Source organism: Lycium ferocissimum, chromosome 12, assembly GCF_029784015.1.
Source record: "Lycium ferocissimum isolate CSIRO_LF1 chromosome 12, AGI_CSIRO_Lferr_CH_V1, whole genome shotgun sequence".
Lineage (NCBI taxonomy): Eukaryota > Viridiplantae > Streptophyta > Magnoliopsida > Solanales > Solanaceae > Lycium > Lycium ferocissimum.
In genome coordinates this window covers 29,684,982-29,706,416 of record NC_081353.1, presented here as the reverse complement: position 1 = coordinate 29,706,416, position 21,435 = coordinate 29,684,982, and the positions used below count along the sequence as shown (strand labels likewise).

The following is a 21,435-nucleotide window of genomic DNA, read 5'->3' as shown; positions in this document are numbered from 1 at the left end:
CCCCGGGGTGGGGGGCCCCGGGGGTGCCCGTCCCCGGGCCCCCGGTATGTGTCGCCGCCCCCCGGGGCGAAATCGGGCCACGTGATTTTCCGCGCCGAGCCCCTCACGGCCGGTTCTGGCCGCGGGAATTTTTTTGATTTCCCCGCGCGAGCTTCGAGTTATCCGGCGGGAGTGGCGCGTCGTCGACCGAGGCCACCACGAGCCGCACCCGTGAGACACCATAGCCGCAAGTTCACGCCTTCCGAAAACAAGAGAAGATCGAGCCTCGGTGGTGGCGGGAGCGGCACACATGGCGACCCCAGTGTCCCAACCCCTTTGTATGCATCGCCGAGACCCGAGACCCGGTTGAAGGACAAGGCGGCTATTCACCGCGGGAGCCCCAACGTTTTTCGGTTAATCGGCAAAGGCTCTTGAGACGTTGGCCGTGGGCGGAGCAAGATTGGAAAATCCTCCATACGAGTCGTCGTGAATTCTTGTTCGCAGTCACCGCACGAGAAGTTTGACGATCTTGGAAGATATCACGTAAGCGGTCCCAAGCCTCCATGGCAGTAGCATCCGGTTCGAGGATAGTGTTTAACAGAATCATTCGAAATCGTCGAATAAATCCATTGAATCACGGTGGCGTCAATCGGTGGTCCATAATTCAATTTCCCTCACCGGGCCGGCTTCTCCTTACCCTTAGGTGGAGGAATGATGTGATGAAGGACCTTGTGAGAACGAGCATACCATTTTGAAAAGCTCCTACCATGTACCATATCAGTTTTCCATCTCAAGAGTACAAGAGATATGATTCTTGATACGGAGACCGCGAGGGCCGGTGGAACGTGGGCTTAGGGGTGGTTGGTGCGTCGGCCATGGGAAAAGAAAGGAAGTGGGGCGACGCTTAGGGAGGAAAACAAAAAATAGGGATTTAGGGGCGTAGCAGAAGGAGGAAGAAGAAAGAAACCCTATTTCGATACCATGTAAGAAATATTTTCCCTGTCCTCCTTTCATTACTTGAATTGGTTTATATACAAAATAGGAGAATAATATTCTAACCTAAAATAGGAGATTACACAATATACAAAATATGCTAACCTAAAATAGTAGACTACAAAATCTTCTAATTAATATTTACATATTCTATCAATGATGGATTAGCTGTATATTATAAGAAAATCATGTTACCTCCAGGTTACCTGACAAAATTATCACGAATTTTGTAGCTATTCTTGTTTTCTGGTGGTACTCTTGTTAAGGGTGAAGGGGCACTTACAAATCCACCATAATCTTTAGTGGTTTTCTTATTTTTCAAGTTACTATTCACAATTGCCAAGAAAATTAAATTATTATTATTATTATTATTATTATTATTATTATTATGTAAAAGTACTCTTTACACGGTCAACTTATAAAATATAAATTCAATTACACTATATTTTTTGGTCAAATCAATTATTTTCTTCTAATCTTTTTTTCCTTGCTTTGAATTTTTTTGCAGCATCATAAGCTTGGGAAGCATAGGTGGAGTGTCTCTTTCGGACAAAATTAGATTGATCTGGCATGTTGGGACATCTTTATTGCAGTCAACTCTGACTAGAAGAAAAGATATTACGTAATATGGTAGCTAGAAATGTTTTTCTCCTTCCTTTGTGATCCATATAAATTTCTTGATAGGTTACATCAAAAGCCATGTGATGTACTAAAGTATGAAACAAAATGTAAGAAAATAAATTTCACGGTGAATCATGCCGCACCTTATTCTTTCATTATCATTATTTCCTTTTTCCGGGGGGATGGGATGAGTTCTTCCATATTTCTTGCGAATGATCTTACTTATGTCCATTTCTAACTTAACTAGATCAATTTTCAAAATTTTTTTAATTGAAAATGACTTCAAATCTAATGAGGAAAGAAAAAGAAAAAAAAAAAAAAAGGGAAAAATCCAATTGTGCTAGGGTCATTCGCATAAATGCCATCATTCGGGGCTGGTCTTTAATTTTTGTCCCTCAAATTATTGGTCTTTAATTTTTGTCCCTCAAATTATTGGTCTTTAATTTTTGCCCTTCGGCACTTTAAATGGCCGCAGTTTTTTCCAGATTTTGACCCATTAGGATCAATTGCATTGAGTACAAATTGGAAAATGTCTCTGAGATTCTGGGTTCGAACCCCAGCAAAGTGAAAAAAAATTCGCAATGCAGTATTTCATAGCAAATTAGGCCTATTCGGGCAAAAGTCATTTTTTTTGCGCGGATTGCCCTTCTTTTGGGGTGGTCTTTAAATTTTGCCCCTCATATTTGTGGTCTTTAAATTATGCCCCTCATATTGCTGGTCTTTAATTTTTGCCTTTCGCTACAGAACCCCGAGCATTCATAAATTTTATGATTTTGGGTTCGAACCCCCGCTCAAGCATAAATTAAAAAAAAAAATTGCAAAACAAGGTTTGGGTCGCGTGTATACGTACCCGGCATATACTTGTTAAGGAATTACAAAGTTATGCGAACCCGCATACTCATGCCTTATCGGGCGTACTTGGCATAAGTATGCCGGTCCGGCATAACTTTAGTAAATCCTTAACAAGTTTATGCCGGACCGTAAGATATTTATGGGCAAACTTTTAGTTAGCCTTAACTAAAAGTCTTTTCCTAGTTATCACGTTGGCAGGCTTTTAGCTAAGGCACAACTAAAAGTATGGTAAGGCATAACTAAAAGATGTCTATACAAGGTAACTTTTTTAACGCATAACTAAAATTTATTTTATAATAAAGTCTACGTCTTAAGGAAAATTACGCCTATAAAGATACTTTTAGTTATGCGTTATGATACTTTTAGGGGTTACGCCGACTTGCCTTCCGCTCTATACAAGATAATTAGAAAAGGCTTTAGTTAAGCGCTAACTAAAAGTTTGCCCATTAAAAGTTTGCCCATAAGTATGCCTAGACTAAGATAGCTAGTGAAGGAATTACCAAAGAAATGTCGACCGGCATACTTATGCCAAGTTCGCCCATAAGGCATAAGTATGCCATAACTTTGGTAATTCCTTATCATGCCATCGGGCATATAAATAAATTTAAACTCGTCTTGCGATTTTTTTTAAAATTTTTGATTGAAGCGGGGATTCGAACTCGGAACCATGAGTTTTAGCCGAAGAGCAAAATTTAAAGATTTCAAATATAGGGCAAAATTTAAAGACCACCCAAAAGAAGGGCACCGCGATTGCTCCGCAAAGTTAGGTTTTAAGGCCTAACTTTTGTATAATCTCAGCAAAGTTAAAAAGAAAAATTATGCCTTGCGAAATTTCCCAATGCAAATTTTGCCTTAAGGCATAAATAAATTCTGTCTTATAAGGTAGAGTCTGCCTTAAGACAAATTCTTCACGAAGCCTTGCATTGCGAATTTTTTTTTTCTTTTACTGGGCTATGTTCGAACCTAAAAATTCGAGATATTTTCGGGCATTTTTTTTTTAAGTGAATAATAAAAATTAAAGACCACTAATTTCAGGGGCAAAAATTAAAGACCAGCACCTTTGATGGACAATCAGCGCCAAAAAAGGATTGTGCTATGAGGTCTCATTTGTCTCCCCTTTGTTCATTGCTTAATCGATAACGGAAACTATTAGACATATGTGAATAAAAAAAATTCTTTAATTTAATCAGAAAAGTTACTTCTCATTAATTATTTCATCTAAAAAAATAATATATTTGACCTTTTTTTAATGATGTGGCACCAAATCTTTTAAGTTAAAAATAGAAAACATTAACCTGTTTTAATCAAAAACCTCATGTTCGTCCTAATACCAGACAGTAAAATTCCTTATAGGATGATTGACCTATATATACGTGATAAGAAAAGTATTTACAAAATATAACAGAACTTTTCAGTTTACAAAACATAAAAATAGATTTCTTACAACATATATAACTTTCTCTCCAATTTTGTTAATTCTTTTAAAAAAAATATTTTAAAATATTTTGTAAAAAAATAATTTTTTTCCCGCTCATGGCTAAAAAAATCGCTCAAAACTTGGTGTATGAAAATGTGTATATCTCGCTCAAAGCTTAAAAAGTTTGCTCAAAATTTTGTATATGAAAATGTGTCAAATGTATATATCTGGTTCAAGGTTTAAAAAATTTTGCTCAAATTGCGTATGAAAATCATATGACATATGTATATCTCGCTCGAGGCTTAGAATTTCACTCACATCTTTCGTTTATAAAGTTCAAGTTATGTTTCCAGAAAATTAATAAAACTACAACAATATTATTACAACTTTTATACAATATTTAAGGCTTAAAAAAATCGCTCAAAATTTTGTGTGTGAAATGTATGTATCTCGCTCAAGGTTTTAAAAGTTCGCTTAAAATTTTGTGCATGAAAACTATATTGAACATTTTGCTCACATATATACATTTCATACAGTCTTTATACACAAGAGTTTGATTGAATTTTTTAGACCTTGAGCAGGAAAAAAAAATAATAAATAAGAACGTATGGAAAATGAAAATCCGTTATATTTTTGTAAATTTGATGTTACGTTATGTTTTGTAAATAAGGAAAACTATCGTTATGTTTTGCAATAAAGAGTCGTAAGTAGGTACTCTATATCATTTTCCCATTATATGCTAAACAAAAGGTCCAAAATTACCGGCCATGGTACCTATAACAGAATTATAATCGCTAAAATTTGTATAGCTCAATGACATTTAAGCAATGACTTTATTCGCCTATTTTAATAAGGGAAAATTTTAATAATGTATAATTCAGCATGCAAAATTGCATTCGCATAGCTATATTTTTAAATTACACCTGCATAGTCACTTTTTCACTGTATACAACATTATATAATAATATACAACTTTATACACCTGGAGTAGACAATGTATCAACCTTGTATAAAAGTGTATATACAATATTATACAATTCTATACAACTTTATACACTTACCGGAGATAATATATCAACCTTATATAAAAATATATAATAATAGTGTATAAGAGATGTTTATACACACTTTTATACAAAATTTATACAAATGTTCCTCTCCTCCAAGCTTGAAACGGGCCCAAGACATAGCACGTGATGAATGCTACTGCCGCAAATCTCACAAGCAGTATCTGCATCAATCCATCGGCGGCGATTGAAGGAGATAACAGGCAGAGAAGGAGAGACGAGAAACAACAACTTTGTGGCTAACTCGGGTATAAAAAATTTAAAATGGGCTAAAATGGATAATTATTTTGCCATAATTATCATACAGTGTTATTTTTCCTTTTCATAATTCGGTGATCGTTACTAAGCAACAAATCTGAAAGGATTAGTTGATTACTAAAAGTACAACGCTGGTAGCACTGCACATTTTGTAATGACGCAGTTTAAATTAATATATAATAGTATATGACTTTTTGGACCCAAAAGAAAAAAGTACAGATTCATTTAAGCAAATACTTGTGCGTTCCTATCCATGTGATTGCATTAATTAATTAGTCAAATCTAATTGAGTAAGCTCACATACTTCACATTCTAATGACCCAGCTGACTAATTATATCGAGTATTCGATACAACGAAAAATATTCCCATCATCTAATCATGTTTTTGCAGTACTATTATAACAAGCTGGCTAATCCAAAGTCAATTCTAACTGTTTAATTAGCTGTCATTGCTATCCTAATTGTTGAAGAGTTAATATAAACCTCAGCTGCATTAAAGTCTACTTCCTTCGCTATGCATTTCGCTACATGGTTTGGTTAAGCTATTTGACTTGAAATAGATTTTAAGAAATTTAAAAAAACACCCCCTCGGTTTCAATTTATGTGAACTTTTTACTATTCAGGAAGCCTATGAGGTATTTTTTTGACCACATTTTTCTTACATATTTTCTAAATTATTTGAATTATAAATGATCGTAATTTATAGTACTTTTTATGTGGTCTCTAACTATATAAATTTTACTTCTACAAACTTGACAAATCTATGTCAAAGTCAAAATTATGAAATTTGACCATGCACTCCGAAAAGATTCATATAAATTGAAACAGAGAGAGTACAATATAATACTATTTTTTTTTTGTTAAGGTATATATTTATATAAAGTGGAGTACAAAATTATCATTCAATGAATACTGGGGATGAAAGTTTCACGTGTCTTTTCATTTTCTATCTTATAAAAAGAATATTTTTTTATATCAAGCAGTTCCCAAGATATCAAAAAAAAAAAAAAAAAAAAAACACAAAAAATCTTTAAATAAGATACACGAAATCTTTATAATATCATGTTCTTCTATTCAAATTATAAATGGGCATAGGAGATCATTTCCTCTCAAAAATTGAGAAAGAAATTGTAATATAATTTAACTCTTTCTGCTAACGATGTAAAAGAGATTTTCCACAATCAAGTTAAAAAAAAACTGCAAACCGAATATTCATAAAAAATATTCAATTAGTAACTTAAAGAATAAGACATGCTAAATAAGTTAAAATACACTGATAGTATAAACAATTTTCTACACTATCTGTATAAAAAAATTAAATCCATTGCAAGGGGTAGCATCATCGTGCGACCAATTGAGTAATTGTTGCATTGTCAATGTCTATTTCTTGTGATGATCCATTTGGAATAATATTGACAACTTGATCTTCATCTTCCTTTGTAGAAAATGCAGGCCTCTTAGGGGAATTCATTACTAAATTTTCAATGTTCTTTAACATTGAAGAAACTTCCAACATTGTAGGCCTATCCAATGGATTTTCTTGGACACATAATAATGCAATTTGCATGCATTTCAATAGTTTACAAGATGATGTTGTATCATCTAGTGATACATCCATAAACTCCATGCCTTTACCATCTCTCCACATCTCAAATGCCTGCATATTTTATTCAATAGCAAAAGGAAAAAAACTAAATGAGTTAAAACAAAGTCCATACATCTTCATATCATTAGTTGATATACACTACAGTGTGAAAGTATTTATCAATGTATTTTTATCTGTTCTAGTAAGCTATTAGTCTTACTTCCCAGGTTAATTATTAAAACCTACTTAACTAATATGAGCAGTTACTTGTTAGTTCTCTTTTAAATGATCTGATGATATATAGTGTAAGGTTCTTTGCATTGTCAGCGTAAAAAAGTGAAACTCTTACTTAAAGAGGTTAAGTTATAATATACATCGCAGATATTAGAAATGTTTACACGGTCATTTTAACCTGTTGTGGTAAGTAACCTATCTTATTTTATAGATTATAATTATAATCTCACATTTTAGGGAGGCAATCTGTTGCAATAAATTAAAGCTAATAACGTAAATTTTCTTGCAATATTAGTTAAATTCTACTCCCGTTATCCCAATATATGTGACACTTTTTTCCTTTTAGGCAATAGCATAAAGAACGTCACCTTTTAATATTTAGTAACAATTTAACTTCATACGTCCTATTTTACCTTTAATGAGATGATTAGAGTCATGAGTATTTATGACTTATTTTAAACCATAAACTTTCAAAAGTCTTCCCATCATTCTTAAACTGCATGTCCAACCAAATTAATACTGACGGAGGGAGTAATAAATAGTACTCCCTCCGTCCCAATTTAAGTATCTTATTTTCCGTTTTTATTTGTCCCCAAAAGAGTGTCTTTTTCTATAATTAATAAGTTGATAATTCAACATAATATCCTACATGACAAGTTTATAACCACAAGATTAAAAGAACATGTTTAGTACATTATACACATCTATAATTTAGGACCACTAGATTCAAAAATCTCTCCTTATTTCTTAAACTCCGTACTTAATCAAACTAAGACACTTAAATTGGGACGGGGGAATTACTATACTAATAATATACTTGTAAACGTGTATGAAATCACAACTCACATATTCAAGAAGGTTTAAGCTTTCATCTGGACCATGCAGACATGTATTCTTCTTTCCACTTATGATTTGAAGAAGTAGTACTCCAAAACTAAAAACGTCAGATTTTGTTGAATAGATGCCTTGTTTTGCATATTCAGGTGGAATATAACCCCTGCAACTCATTGCAAATTAAATGAATATGTTAATTAAGAATATAATTAATCATAAGCTTAAATTCTTAAGAGAAATGCCTATAAATAGATGAGTGTAATTTATACACATCGATAATGTAATTTTTTTAATGTATCAAGTAATTTAAAAGATATTTACAGATATCTTTTCATAGAAAGTAAAAATCGTAATTCTGAAATAAAGCAGATACAATATGTAAAGATGACTTGATAGTAATTTTTTTGATATCATCATTATATATATATATATATATATATTACATATAAACTTTCATAAAAAAAATGAAATTTGTAATCTTAAAAATAAGGTAGATAACATGCTACAACATGTAAAGATGATATGATATTAATGTAAATTTTCTTTAGACTATCAGCTATTAGTGTGTATAAGTCAAACTCTAAAGCCTAAATATATACTCCATTTATTCACTTTTACTTGTCATGTTTCGTTTTTTGAGAGTCAAACTGCATGGACTTTGACTAACATTTTAAGATCTATTTTTTCATCATATTAATATGAGAAGAATTGCAACTTATAGTATTTTTCGTATAGTTTCTGAATATCTGAATTTTAATTTTAAAATATTGAATTAATTTAATTCAATTTAGCTCTAAAGATTAGTCAAATTAACTCTTCAGAAGATAAATGTGACAAGGATAATACTTACAGTGTTCCAACGATTCGGTTTGTATTTGCTTCAACTGCATCCTTCTTAAATATTCTTGCCATACCAAAGTCAGAGATCTTTGGTTTCATGTATAAGTCCAATAAAATATTGCTGGCTTTCAAATCTCTATGAATAATTGTTAATCTTGAGTATTCTTGGAGATACAGCATCCCTTGAATAATGCCTTCAATTATTTGCACTCGCTTTTCCCAGTTCAAAAGTAATCTTCTGACTTGATCTATATGTGGGGGGGAAAAAATCAAGTTGATGAAAAATATATGGATATAATTATTAATATATATCATCCATATATACAATATTTTATATTCGATGACAACCTAGTGAAAATTTATACTATTTATAAAATTTTACTAGCATAAAAGAAAGGGTACTTGCATTATTTTTCATCCAAAAGATATTTATATGTAATTAAACCTCCGATAGAAAGCAGGATGCGTAAGCATACTTTTTTCAGAGTAACATTAAAAAAAAATCATTTTCTCGACTTGTAATAGTAACATGTTGAAAATCATTTTCTCGACTTGTAATAGTAACATGTTCAAATGTCATTGAAAATAGACAATTTTTGAAAACTGTCATGGATTTCTAACTTTAAAAATAAATAAAATGAAACTCCATCATTAGATCCTGGACAAATCCAAGGCATTATTATAGAGTTTCACCCTTTTTAATGCGAAATTTATGATGGATTTCAAAATCATAACAGTATCTTGAAATTTTTCACTTGTTTAAGATCGAAATTCATAATAGTGTCTGGAGTTTTCACATAAAAAGTGGCGACTTTTTAATAAAATTTTCTAAGACTGGCTATTTCTCAAAACCGGTGTGTAGCATTGATAGGAGTCTGTCTCTGGTAAATATCAAAGTAGATATCTACACCAAAAAGATTAAAAAGGAACACGGATATTGTCTTCTAAATGATGTAATAGTAAAAAAATATTATTACGCTATCAGTATATACTATAAAAAAAACTCAATAGGGAAAAAAGAAAGAAAAAGAATGACTTACTATAAATGTAGTAATCCAAGCTTTTGTTGGGCATATATTCATAGATCAACATCTTTTCTTCTCTTTCAATGCAAAATCCCACTACTTTTACAAGATTTATGTGTTGTAATTTTGCTGTAAGAATCACTTCATTTTCAAACTCTTCAAATCCTTGGGAAGAAGTCTCTGATAGCCTTTTCACTGCTATTTCTTTCCCATTTCTCAACTTCCCCTACTTGGATTAATGAATGATGATTAATTTTCTTTGTAAACATTGATAAAAAATAATTTAAGAACCATCAATTATAGGGGGGAAAAACTACGATTTTAGAAGCATTTTACATACCATAAGCATATCTATATATCAAAACTTCAAATCAAGTGCGGATCCATAATATAATAGGGTTAAAAGCTTGTACACTTCCGGTGTTTACACCAAATTATTCTAATTTACCATGGTCAAGTCAGAAAATAAGGTAAGGATGCATGTGCATTAATTAACTATGATTTTAAGGATAAAAGTGTTTGTGAAGACATGTGTCATTCATTTGTATAAACAACGGATGTGAGTAAGTTTTTACGTAGTGATATGTGGGTTCACGTGAACTCATCATTAACTTTTGCTCAAATCTTATGTATTTATTAAACCACTAAATAACTACAAATATTTGGCAGTGAACCCTGTTACTATTGTATAATCATAAACTTCAAATCATGAACCCATCTCTACCACAAACAATAAAATCAGCTTAGTAATTTTTAGTTTTAAGGAAAATGATCTTTAACTCTTTCTAAGAGTACCGGTCAATCAGGAGGTTAAGGTAGCAGATCTTGACTTTTTAATTAGAATTAGAAAAGCAATACTATATTATAATTTGATTAGTTGCTTTCATGAGACTTTAGACTTTAGAGCGCAATGAAAGAGTTGACTAAGGCTCAAAATGCTGCTACTGTAACGTGACAAGTTGCCCGAGCTACCCATGGACTTGGTGTCACCCAGATTTTGTGATGGGACGGATAGAATTCTTCAACCGTTAATTAAAAGATTTTGGTTTGAGCTATGAAAATGAAAAAAGATCATGGTATGTATGAAGCAATTTTTTCCTTTAATGAATCTTACACAACGTGAAAAAGATAAATTAGGCCTCCGAAAGCGAGTACCAACATCGAGAGAAACCAAAAAAGGAGAATTGTGAACTGGCTCAACTTGACCTAGATTTATAGTTTGTTTGGTCAAGCTTCCAGCCAAAATCTGCTTATTCTGAAAGTAACAATTTGCGTTCGACTAATCATTTCGAAAAGCACATTTGCAAATATTAGAGCAGTACCTTGTGCTTGGCCAATGTTTCAAAACCTCTTCGGGAGAAAAATTACCTTTTTTTAACTTTAAAAACAACTTTTGCTATTACTCAAAAATATTTACTATTTCTTTCTAAAAGTTTGGTCAAATGCGTCAACTTTCTAAAATAAGTATTTTTTGAAGAAAATAGCACTTTTGGCTTCTCCGAAGCTTAGCCAAACATGCTATTGATTTATTTCTTTGGTGGAAAAAAAAAAATAGTTGAAACTTTTCAAATTTCTAAAATAAAACAAAATATTATTTACCTTGTAAACAGGTCCATATCCACCTCGTCCAAGCTCATTTTCAACTGAAAAATTATTTGTAGCTTCCTTCATCTCATCAAAAGTGAATATATGCAAAGTCCTGGTTTCTTCATCACCTTTATCTTCATTATTGCTTCCAATTTTGTTCCTTGGCACTCTCTCTGTCGCCAATTAATATTCAGTCAAATATCGATATATAACAACAATAACAACATTCTCAGTGCAATCTCACAAGAAAGAAAAGGAAATAGACCCCTTAATTTTGCACCCCCAATATGAAGAAGACAATTATATGGCTAAAAAAAAAAAAAAAAATGCTTGTAACCAAAAAACAACTTGTTCAAGTGCTACATTTTCTAAAGTTGCGTGAGTAAAGAGCTTTCAATAATTATAATTATTTGCAAACTACAGTAATACAATAAAACCAAGTTCCATTAAAATAAAACTTTTAAAATATTCCATTCATTTCAATTTTGTGCAACGGTCTGGAGAAGAAATAATGACTTCAAATTTGTAATCTCAAATATGTCATACATTTGAGTGACTATACGAGCATCTCCTTAAGTATATATTATGAGAAGCTTATAAATAATTATTTTCCTCATAGAAAAATGTGTATTTCTTTTTAAACAAACTAATAAGAATAACAAATTAAAAAATTACCTTGAAATTTAAGTACTTTTCTCCTTCGTAGACAACATAGTGTAAAGACAACCAACAACAACATCAATACAGATGCCACTGGAATCAAAATGAGAATTAGTCGATTGAGTTTTTTCTTCTTGAATAGATTCCCTGATTGATCAATTGCCCCTTCTACTCCACCTTGTATATCTTCAACTTCTAACAATGAAAACAAAATTTTGAGACATTCTGATAGATAAAGAAAGAAAGAAAGAAAGAATTGAATAACAAATGTGTAATGCAATTATTTGAGCCCTGGAGAACTTTTTTGTAGGAAGAGCTTTACTCCCTTATAAGCCTTATCCGATATCAATCCGGATTAGTTAGATTAGTGAATTTCTGATATGAAATGGACATTGAGTCAAGCTAGTTTCTAAGGTGACAATTGTCCAAAAGCACATAAGAGACTTAGATCACCCATCCACCATTGATGTGGGGACTCCGACAAACCCACATGCCCAGGCCTGCCAACTGAAGCGCGAGCAATATCATATAGAGGCCCAATATTGAGTAACCAAGAATGGGGATCAGTCTGGCTCTGATACTATGATAAGAAGTGGACGTTGAATCTAACTCAACTTCAAAAGTTAGCTCATGAAGTAATGGATTTTCCAAGAACCATATAAAAAGACAAAATCACTCATCGACAACCGATGTGGGATTTTGACACCTTGCACGCTCAGGCTCACCAACTGGAATGCGGATGACATAATATGGTGGTCCAACATCGGTAATAAAAAATTAAGATGGATCTGGCTCTGACACCATAATAAAAAATGGACATTGAACTTAACTCAACCCCAAAAACTCATTCATGAGGTAAGAATTACTCAAGATCGTATAAAGAGATCAAATCACTCATCCACGATCAACGTGAGAATCTTGACAATATCGAATACAGAATAAGTAGGCAAAAGAAACATGTAATTAGTTACCTCCTGATGCAGCCTGAGAAAGAACTGAATTCCAGTCATATGAGACTTGCCATGCCACATATCCCTTCAAACTCCTCTCTTTTGCATAGGCAACTTTGGTTTTCACTGCCTCAACATCATCAAAACCAACCCAACTTGTCCCGATAGAGACATAATTCATCACATAAGTTGAACTATACGACGAATTATTAGCGCGATATTTTATCATGCCTCTCTTGATATTATTGAAGTTCAACGTACCATCAGTACTTGTGAACGGCTCTTTTTCACCTTCAGTAGCATACAAATAATCTTTCGGTCCTGGCCCTGTTCCGATCGCGCCAATTTTATTATCCTTAGGACTAACCAATGTCCACACATAGCCAAAAAATGGTAATCCCAAAACAAGCTTTTGACTAGGAAAACCAGATTTAATCCAAGCATTAATCCCATAATCAGTGTTCAAATCACTAGTAGAATCATACAATGCTGCAACAGGGGATGTGTTGTTTGTTGACACTGGATCATAGTAATTAAATGCCATAACATGTACCCAATCCAAGTTTTTCCTCATTGACTCAATTGGAAAAGTCAAATCTTGAATCCATGGTGTGTATTGACCTGCCATGGTTAAAAAAAGTCGTGTTTTTTTCGATTTCTTGGACTCTGAATCGATAGCAACTCTCCAATCATCCAAAAGGATAGCCAAATTCGACATGTCTTGCGACGAACTAGGCCAAAGCCAGCAGAAATCAAGACCATCGAAACCATAAAATCGCGCAATTTTGATGGATGATTCAATGAAGTATTTTCTTCCAGGGAAGTATGTGCTGGACATTAATAGGTACATCTCAGATGCATAAGAAGATTGGTCTTTTCCACCACCAATTGATAAAATTGTTTTGATGGATGGATTTTTCCTCTTGACAATGCTATTGAAGTTTTTAAATGGCTCATCATCTGATATTGTGACAATCATCTGATCGGTTGATGCATTGAAACTAATTTCAGCAAAGCCATAGATGAGGTGAGTGTAAAGAGTTGAATTGATGCTTTGTATATTGGCAGAATTAGTTATGTCATTTTGCCAATAACCAGCTTTTATCCATGTTTGATCTGCTGCTATGGAGTTGAGTAGTTGAGATTGGAGAATTGTGAGGAAGAAGAGAAGAATGGCAATGTTTTTGAATGCCATAGAAGAGGTACAAGAATGAAGTACATTAACTCAATGGAAAAGCATTCAACTTATATACATCGAGTCATTAACCACCAAGGGTTAGTGGTGAAGGATCAGAATCTACTGGAATGAAAAAAACCCTCCTAGGAACTGCTTAACTTATATGCATTGAGTCATTGACCACCAAAGATTTAGTGCTGGATAGATAGAATTCTTCCACGCACTACAAGAAAATAGAAATATAGTTGGCGACAAAAATAAATTGGCAAAATTCAAAGATTTGACAACAACTTAATTTTTATTGTTAGTATATATGATAAATTTTTAAAAATATTTTTTTTTTGTTGCCAAACAATTTAATTTTGTCATATAGATTACTGTTGTTGCAAAGCATTTTTTAAGAACAACAAAAAAGATGTTGCACGTCGTTGCAATAATAGCCATTGGGAAAAGTTTATGCAACAAAAAAAAATTGTTGTCAAAAGTACTTTTTGCAACAATAGTCTATCTATGACAACAAAAATATTTTTGTTGGCAAATGTATTCTTTCTTGTAGTGACGTTTAACTAGAGGTTTCAAGTTTAAGTCTTGGCAATGAAAAAAAAATTCTGGTAGCAAGCATTTACTCCTTTAATGAGCCTTACAGATCGGGAATAAAGATTAGTCGGAGCTTCAAAACGAATACCAGACAACCAATGAAAAACAAAAAAGATATTTGAGTCGTTGACAATATGAATAGTACTATCTCGGTGTAACTTAACATATCAGAACTGCTTTTTTGCTTTATTTTTCAAGTAAGTAGTTCCACTTAATTATGGATTATTGCACAATGACAGAGCCACATGAAGGTTGGAAAGTTACACCCCGCAAGTAGGGTAAATAAAACCTTTTCGTATATTTATACACTTTTGAACCCCCCCCCCCCCCCCCGGCCCGGCTAAGAGAAGGACATGTTCAAATTGTAGGAGTGGTACTTTTGTATATTCGTTTGAATCCCTTATCAGAATTATATTCTTGACGATCTGTTACATTATTGTTGTTGCACAGACAACAACAATAGAGATGGATCCAGAATAGAAATTTGATAGGTTCAACCTTTAAGGTTCTTAGCATTAATCTCACTGTACTTCAAAAATCATGAATTCAAATCTAATATGTTGATATTTTTTGTGGATTTTTCTTTTAACGTTATTAGTATATAAAAGTTAAACTCATGAAGATTGTACTTCGGTATTATTTTCTCACATGCTCTAAGCTATTTCCTATGAATTTCTATGGAGATTGGTGGTGATAAAAATTTATATCATGACTTGGAAAACTAGAGTCCTTGCATGGTTCCTCAATAATTAGGTGCAAAGTTTTACAAGACAAATGTAAATGCATGAACAATATGTTTGACTTATTACTCTCTTTTTTGTTTCTTTTTTCTTTTATTTTTTGATCAGATGTCCGACGACTTATTCCTCACGTCAATGATCTTGTCCTGTCCAAAATTCCAGACAGAATTTTTAATTAAATCCATTTGACATTGTTCCTTTTTTTTCTTTTTCTTTTTTCTTTCATTGGTGGCCAGTTTAGTCAAACTTTTAAATTGATTTTTTATATTAAATCTCACGTACTGCACAACGGATGCTACGGTAAGTCAACAGGGAATAGTTGACTAAAGTCAACGACGACATTTGTATAATTCTGGAATATAAGCAAAAAAAAATATATATTAAAATCATAGACAGCTATAGTGACACGTCATTATATCATTTTTCAAATATTATCAAAATAAAAATCAACAAGTTGTAAGAGCACCTAATTTACGAACAGTTTTAGCTAATGAAGAATGTAATTTACTGTTTAATGGGATTGGTCTCCATGTTTAATATTTGGTAAATTGAGAGATACAAAGTAATTGTGTGCTAGTCGCAATTAGGGGCGAATCTACCCATTAAAAATGAATCACGTGAACACATGGTCACCCGACTAAAATCGGTATATTATGTATATAAATCCTTAAAATATATCTAATATTAACTGAAGGAACACATGGTTAAACTAGACCGAGTGGAGCATCGGTTAATTGTTGGGTTTAATCCCTTAAGGCTGTGAGATTGAACCCTACTAAATGCACTTTTGCATCTTTTTTTCAAAAAAATATTAAATGTGAACTCATCCTCTTGAAATTCCCAATGATTCACATCACACGTTCTATTTTAGATTGATTTTGTACTTCGAACAAACTAACAAAAAACATAAGCAATGGATATGGCTAAAACACCACAGTTTATGTAGGGGCGGAGATAGAAAGCTACTTATGGGTTTGGACGAATCAGAGTTTTAGTCCAAATCTAGTATTGTATTATATTTAGAAATCCACTAAATATGTATACGTAACAATCAAATTCAAAACTCATACAAACACTTGATATAACGAATTTGAATACGTAATACATATTCGAAAGGTAAAATTGGTTAATTGTTAAAAGGCTCAAAAGTCGAATCCGAATCTGGGGGGGTTGAAATAGACAAGATTCAAATTTCGTATCCAAAGAAATAGAATCGATATTCTCTCATTTCTTTGTCTTTTCTTTCATATTCGATTTCTTCATTCCGGATTTCTCCATTCCTTCCTATATGTCTTTCTAGAACCCGTCTAAGTAATGTGCGCAGTACGAAGTTCATGATGGAGAACTCATTTGGTTCATCTTATTGGTGTGACACATCCGAAATAAGTATCTTCCAAATAAATGTGATAATTCCAATGAATCACTAATTGTCTTTTTTTTGTTAGCCTATCGATAATTCCCTAAATTAGACCTGTTTAATCTAGAACAAGACGTGGAATCCTTGAATATCTAAAATTGTCTAAGTGGAAATAGCTTTCTTATCATTCAATGAGCATCTTGTATTTCATAAAAATTGGGGGCAATATAATCCTTACGTAAGGGCCATCCTATCCAACTTTCGAGCATTGAGATACGTTTCAAGCGTGGATGATTATCATAAGAGATTCCCAACATATCATATGATTCTCGTTCTTGAAAATCCACACTTTTCCAAACCCGGAAAACGGACGGAATTCTAGGATTCCTCCCGGAGGCAAATACTTTTATGCATACCTCTTTCCGGTTGATCCACACCATCCTCTATTCTCGTAAGATGATACACACTAGCTAATAGCCCGTGTGCTACATCATAGGCACATTGAGAGCGGAGATAATTGTACCCATATACATAAAAAATGACAGTAATGGAATGTCAATCCTCGAGCTTTATTTGTAAAGTCTCTATTCCTTGGTAATCAAAGCCCAAAGATCTATGAATTAGCCCATGCTTGACTAGCCAAACGCACAAACGACCCGCATCTTTTTTTTATCTCTCCCGCATTTTTATTTGTATAAGTATTTCACATTTACGATGAAATTTATGAAAATTGACCCACCACTTCTTATTCGGACAAAGGAATCTGTCTAATTCACTAATTCGGGGGAAAATACCGAATTTTTGTATTTGAAAAAGATTTCCGTAGGGATCTCTGAAGTAGATGGTGGTTGATAAAGAACTCTTTGATCATAATTTCCCGTATGATCGATCGATATAAACATCAACGGCCGAATTGGACGGCTCCTCAACAAATAATCGTGGGCCACTAAAATCTCGCCTAATGGAGAGATAGTTGGAGAGGTAACAAAACCCTATACTTTTCATTACAAAACTAATAAACCGGAAAAAGATGGATTATTTTGTGAAAGAATTTTTGGTCCTATAAAAGCTTAAACTTGTGCTTGTGGAAATTATCGAGTAATCGGAGATGAAAAAGAACACTGAAATTTTGTGAATAATGCGGAGTCGAATTTGTTGATTCTCGGATATGAAGGTATCAAATGGGCTATATCAAACTCGCATGCCCAAGAACCATGTGTGGTATTTAAAACGTCTTCCTAGTTATATTGCGAATCTTTTAGATAAACCTCTTAAAGAATTAGAAGGCCTAGTATCGCGATGTGTGATTTGATCGAAATTCGATTTTGTATTCGAAAGGAGAAACCGTCATCCCGCCAATCCAATTGGGATGCTCTGGACCTGACATGTCACCCGGAAAGAGTAACATGAAGCTCGAATTGGGGTGTAGTCAATACTCCCAAATAAAAAGGAATTGATCTATGGTCGATTTCGCAACAAATCAAATAAAGAGGAATTTCTATTTGTACCTCGTAAAAAAAGCTTTTTATTTTGTGGAATGAACCATTTCCTTTCTTTTCGTGGAAAGAAATTATGTTCAAGTAAGCAAATATGTCATGGTTCCAGATATGGAGTTGGGTAAAATTTCATGTGATTCGGTAAACAAAATAGAAATGCCATCATTGCTAGATCATTTATCTAATCTATCTAATTAGATGAAGAATGAACCAATAGTGGTATTTTTTGATAAATGGAAAAATAAAAATGCTCGGGGATGGAAATGAGGGAATATCTACAATACCTAGATTTAATCAGATACAATTTGAAGGATTTTGTAGGTTCATTGATCAAGGTTTGACGGAAGAACTTTCTAAGTTTCCAAAATCAAGATACAGATCAAGAAATTGAATTTCAATTATTTGTGGAAACATATCAATTGGTCGAACCCTTGATAAAGGAAAGAGATGTTGTGTATGAATCACTCACATATTCTTCTGAATTATATGTATCCGCGGGATTAATTTGGAAAAACAGTAGGGATATGCAAGAACAAACAATTTTTATCGGAAACACTCCTCTAATGAACTGATGTATACATAGGGAAAGCCGTGTGCAATGAAAAGTGCAAGCACGGCTTGGGGAGGGATCTTTACTTGTTTATTTAATTTAAGATTAACATTTATTTTATTTAACAAGGAACTTGGGTAATACCTGGGATCGCTATTTATGATACTATGCAATTTGTGCGACCAGATGTCGATACAGTAGTCATGGGATTAGCCGCTTCAATGGGATCTTTTATCCTGGTCGGAAGAGAAATTACCAAATGTCTAGCAGTCCCTCACGCTTGGCGCCAATGAGGTTTTTATTTGAGAGAAAAAAGAAGACTATGCCTTCGCCATATGAATACTAAGTAATAATAGCATGGCACTTCGAATTCGATATGAGAAATTTTTGTATTTTCCAATTTGTTCTTTCGTCGATTGGGCCTTAAAACAAAATGAAAAATCGGAAAAATGATTCATTCCCCTTTCTAAGAGGAGCAGGACCTTTAGTTGATCTGTCCTTCCCCCTCCTTCCTTCGTAGATTATTAGCCCCTGGACACCCATACAAAAGCTCGGTGTGCAATTTGCATGAAATCGATTTTTCAACTTCAAACTAGTAAGTGAGGTTCCATAAATCCGTAGCCAGAAAAAGAAATTGTTTTTTTAAGTGTGATTCGTTCTATTATCCATTAAATAGTTAAAGGGTCCTTCGGTTTGATTCGTATTCCGATAAAAAACTTTATTTCTTAAAAGGATTTAATCCATTTCCTCTCAATGACAGATTCGAGAACAAATACACATTCTCGTGATTTGTATCCAAAGGTCACTTAGACATTGAAAAATTGGATTATGAAATTGCGAAACATAATTTTTGAATTGGATCAATACTTCCAATTGAATAAGTATGAATAAAGGATCCATGGATGAAGATAGAAAGTTGATTACTAATAGTAACTAAATCTTCAATTTCTTAGGTCATCGAAAGGATCTCGGAGACCCACCAAAGTACGAAAGCCATGATCTTTTAGAAAACGGATTCCTATTCAAAGAGTACATAACCGCATGGATAAGCTCACACTAACCGCCAATTTGGGATCCAAATTCGAGAGATTTTCCTCGGGAGGTATCGGGAAGGATTTGGAATGGGAATAATATCGATTCACCTGAGAAGAAAAGGTTATCTATTGATTCAAACACTGTACCTATGGGATAGGGATCGAGGAAGGGAAAACCGAAGATTTCACATGGTACTTTTATTAATCGATTTATTTCGTACCTTTCGTTCAATGAGAAAATGGGTCAAATTCTACAGGATCAAACCTATGGGACTTAAGGAATGATATTAAAAAAAAAAAAAAAAGAGGCCTACCATACTATCCGTTATATAAATAAGCAAATGCCCTTTTCCATTATGGATAGCAATAGTATGACCGATCATTGTGGGTATAATGGTAGATGCCCGGGACCAAGTTACTATTATTTCTTTTTCTGCTTTTGTGTTAAGCTTATCAATTTTTTTTAATAAATGATTGGCTACAAAGGGTTTTTTTTTTTTTTTTAGTGAACGTGTCACAAGCTTACTCCTATTTATTTTTTTTTATTTTTTTTTTGTAAAGTTTTTGTAAAAACGAAGAATTAAATTCGATTTTCTCTCCTATTTACTACGGCGACGAAGAATCAAATTATCGCTATATTTATTCCTTTTTCTACTTCTTCTTCCAAGTGCAGGATAACCCCTTTGGTACCCCAAGGGGTTGTGGGTTTTTTTTCTACCAATTGGGGCTCTCCCTTCACCACCCCCCATGGGGATGGTCTATAGGTTTCATAACTACTCCTCTTACTACGGGATGCTTGCCTAGCCAACGCTTAGATCCGGCTCTCCAACGGACTCGAACCGCTGATATCCGCCGCAGGGTAAACCACCGCCTCTCAGGTCCTCCGACTAATTCTACCATAGAGGCCAACGATAGACAATAACTCCCCCCCGAACACAAAGCTACAACTTTCATCGTACCGTGCTCTCCAAAGAGCAACTCTTCTCAAAATCTCACTCAAAAGGTAATGAGTCATTCTTTCTTCCGACCTCGACCGTCCAACCCGAGCGTGACGGCGAATGTGTTCCACTTATGGGAATGTGGTTCTATGGTCGGTCCGTGACCCCTGGATGCCGAAGACGTCCTTGGGGTGATCTCGTAGTTCCTACGGGGTGGAGATGATTGGGTCGGTCTATGGATTTTCCTTCTTTTTTTTTTTGCCGCATTTCGCTCAAAGGGTTGAAGGGAGATAGAGCATCAAGCTGTTCGCAGGCCAACTTGATCCTCTTCCCCGCAGATCTCGGATGAGGGAACCCGGGATAGCCGCCAACTCCAACTACCGTCCATGTACGATCCATACAGATCCGACCAACCGCCCATCCTACCTCATCTACGTTCTCGATGCCCCATCTTTGTCTCAAAAAAGAGAGTCTTTCAAAAGGGCACGTTTCGGTCCTCTTCCCCATTACTTAGAAAAGTGAGCCACCGGTTCAGTGCACAAGATACTATCATTACCGCCTAGATAATTAGACATCCAACCCGTAATCACAACAACCCAATTGCAAGAGCGGAGCTCACCAACCGAGCTATATCCCCCGAGCCA

The 21,435-nt window shown here is 34.0% G+C and overlaps 1 protein-coding gene and 1 pseudogene across 2 annotated transcripts; one reads left to right on the top strand and one right to left on the bottom strand.

Moving 5' to 3' along the window:
* LOC132039187 (class V chitinase-like) overlaps positions 1 to 1,488 on the top strand; it is an 8,697-nt pseudogene extending 7,209 nt beyond the window's left edge.
* A 4,759-nt stretch (positions 1,489 to 6,247) lies between these two features.
* On the bottom strand, positions 6,248 to 14,193 carry LOC132040631 (receptor-like serine/threonine-protein kinase ALE2). 2 transcript variants are annotated; one of them, XM_059431285.1, is made up of 7 exons: positions 12,924 to 14,193; positions 11,968 to 12,144; positions 11,305 to 11,465; positions 9,721 to 9,931; positions 8,691 to 8,928; positions 7,853 to 8,003; positions 6,248 to 6,844 (listed from the first exon to the last, which is right to left on the bottom strand). In XM_059431285.1, the coding sequence occupies exons 1-7, from the start codon at positions 14,095 to 14,097 to the stop codon at positions 6,527 to 6,529; spliced, it is 2,430 nt and encodes an 809-aa protein (XP_059287268.1). In that variant the 5' UTR covers positions 14,098 to 14,193; the 3' UTR covers positions 6,248 to 6,526. The 2 variants fall into 2 exon arrangements, with proteins under 2 accessions (XP_059287268.1, XP_059287267.1); XM_059431284.1 differs by having other exon boundaries at positions 6,249 to 6,844; positions 11,968 to 12,147.
* Positions 14,194 to 21,435: the final 7,242 nt, after the last annotated feature.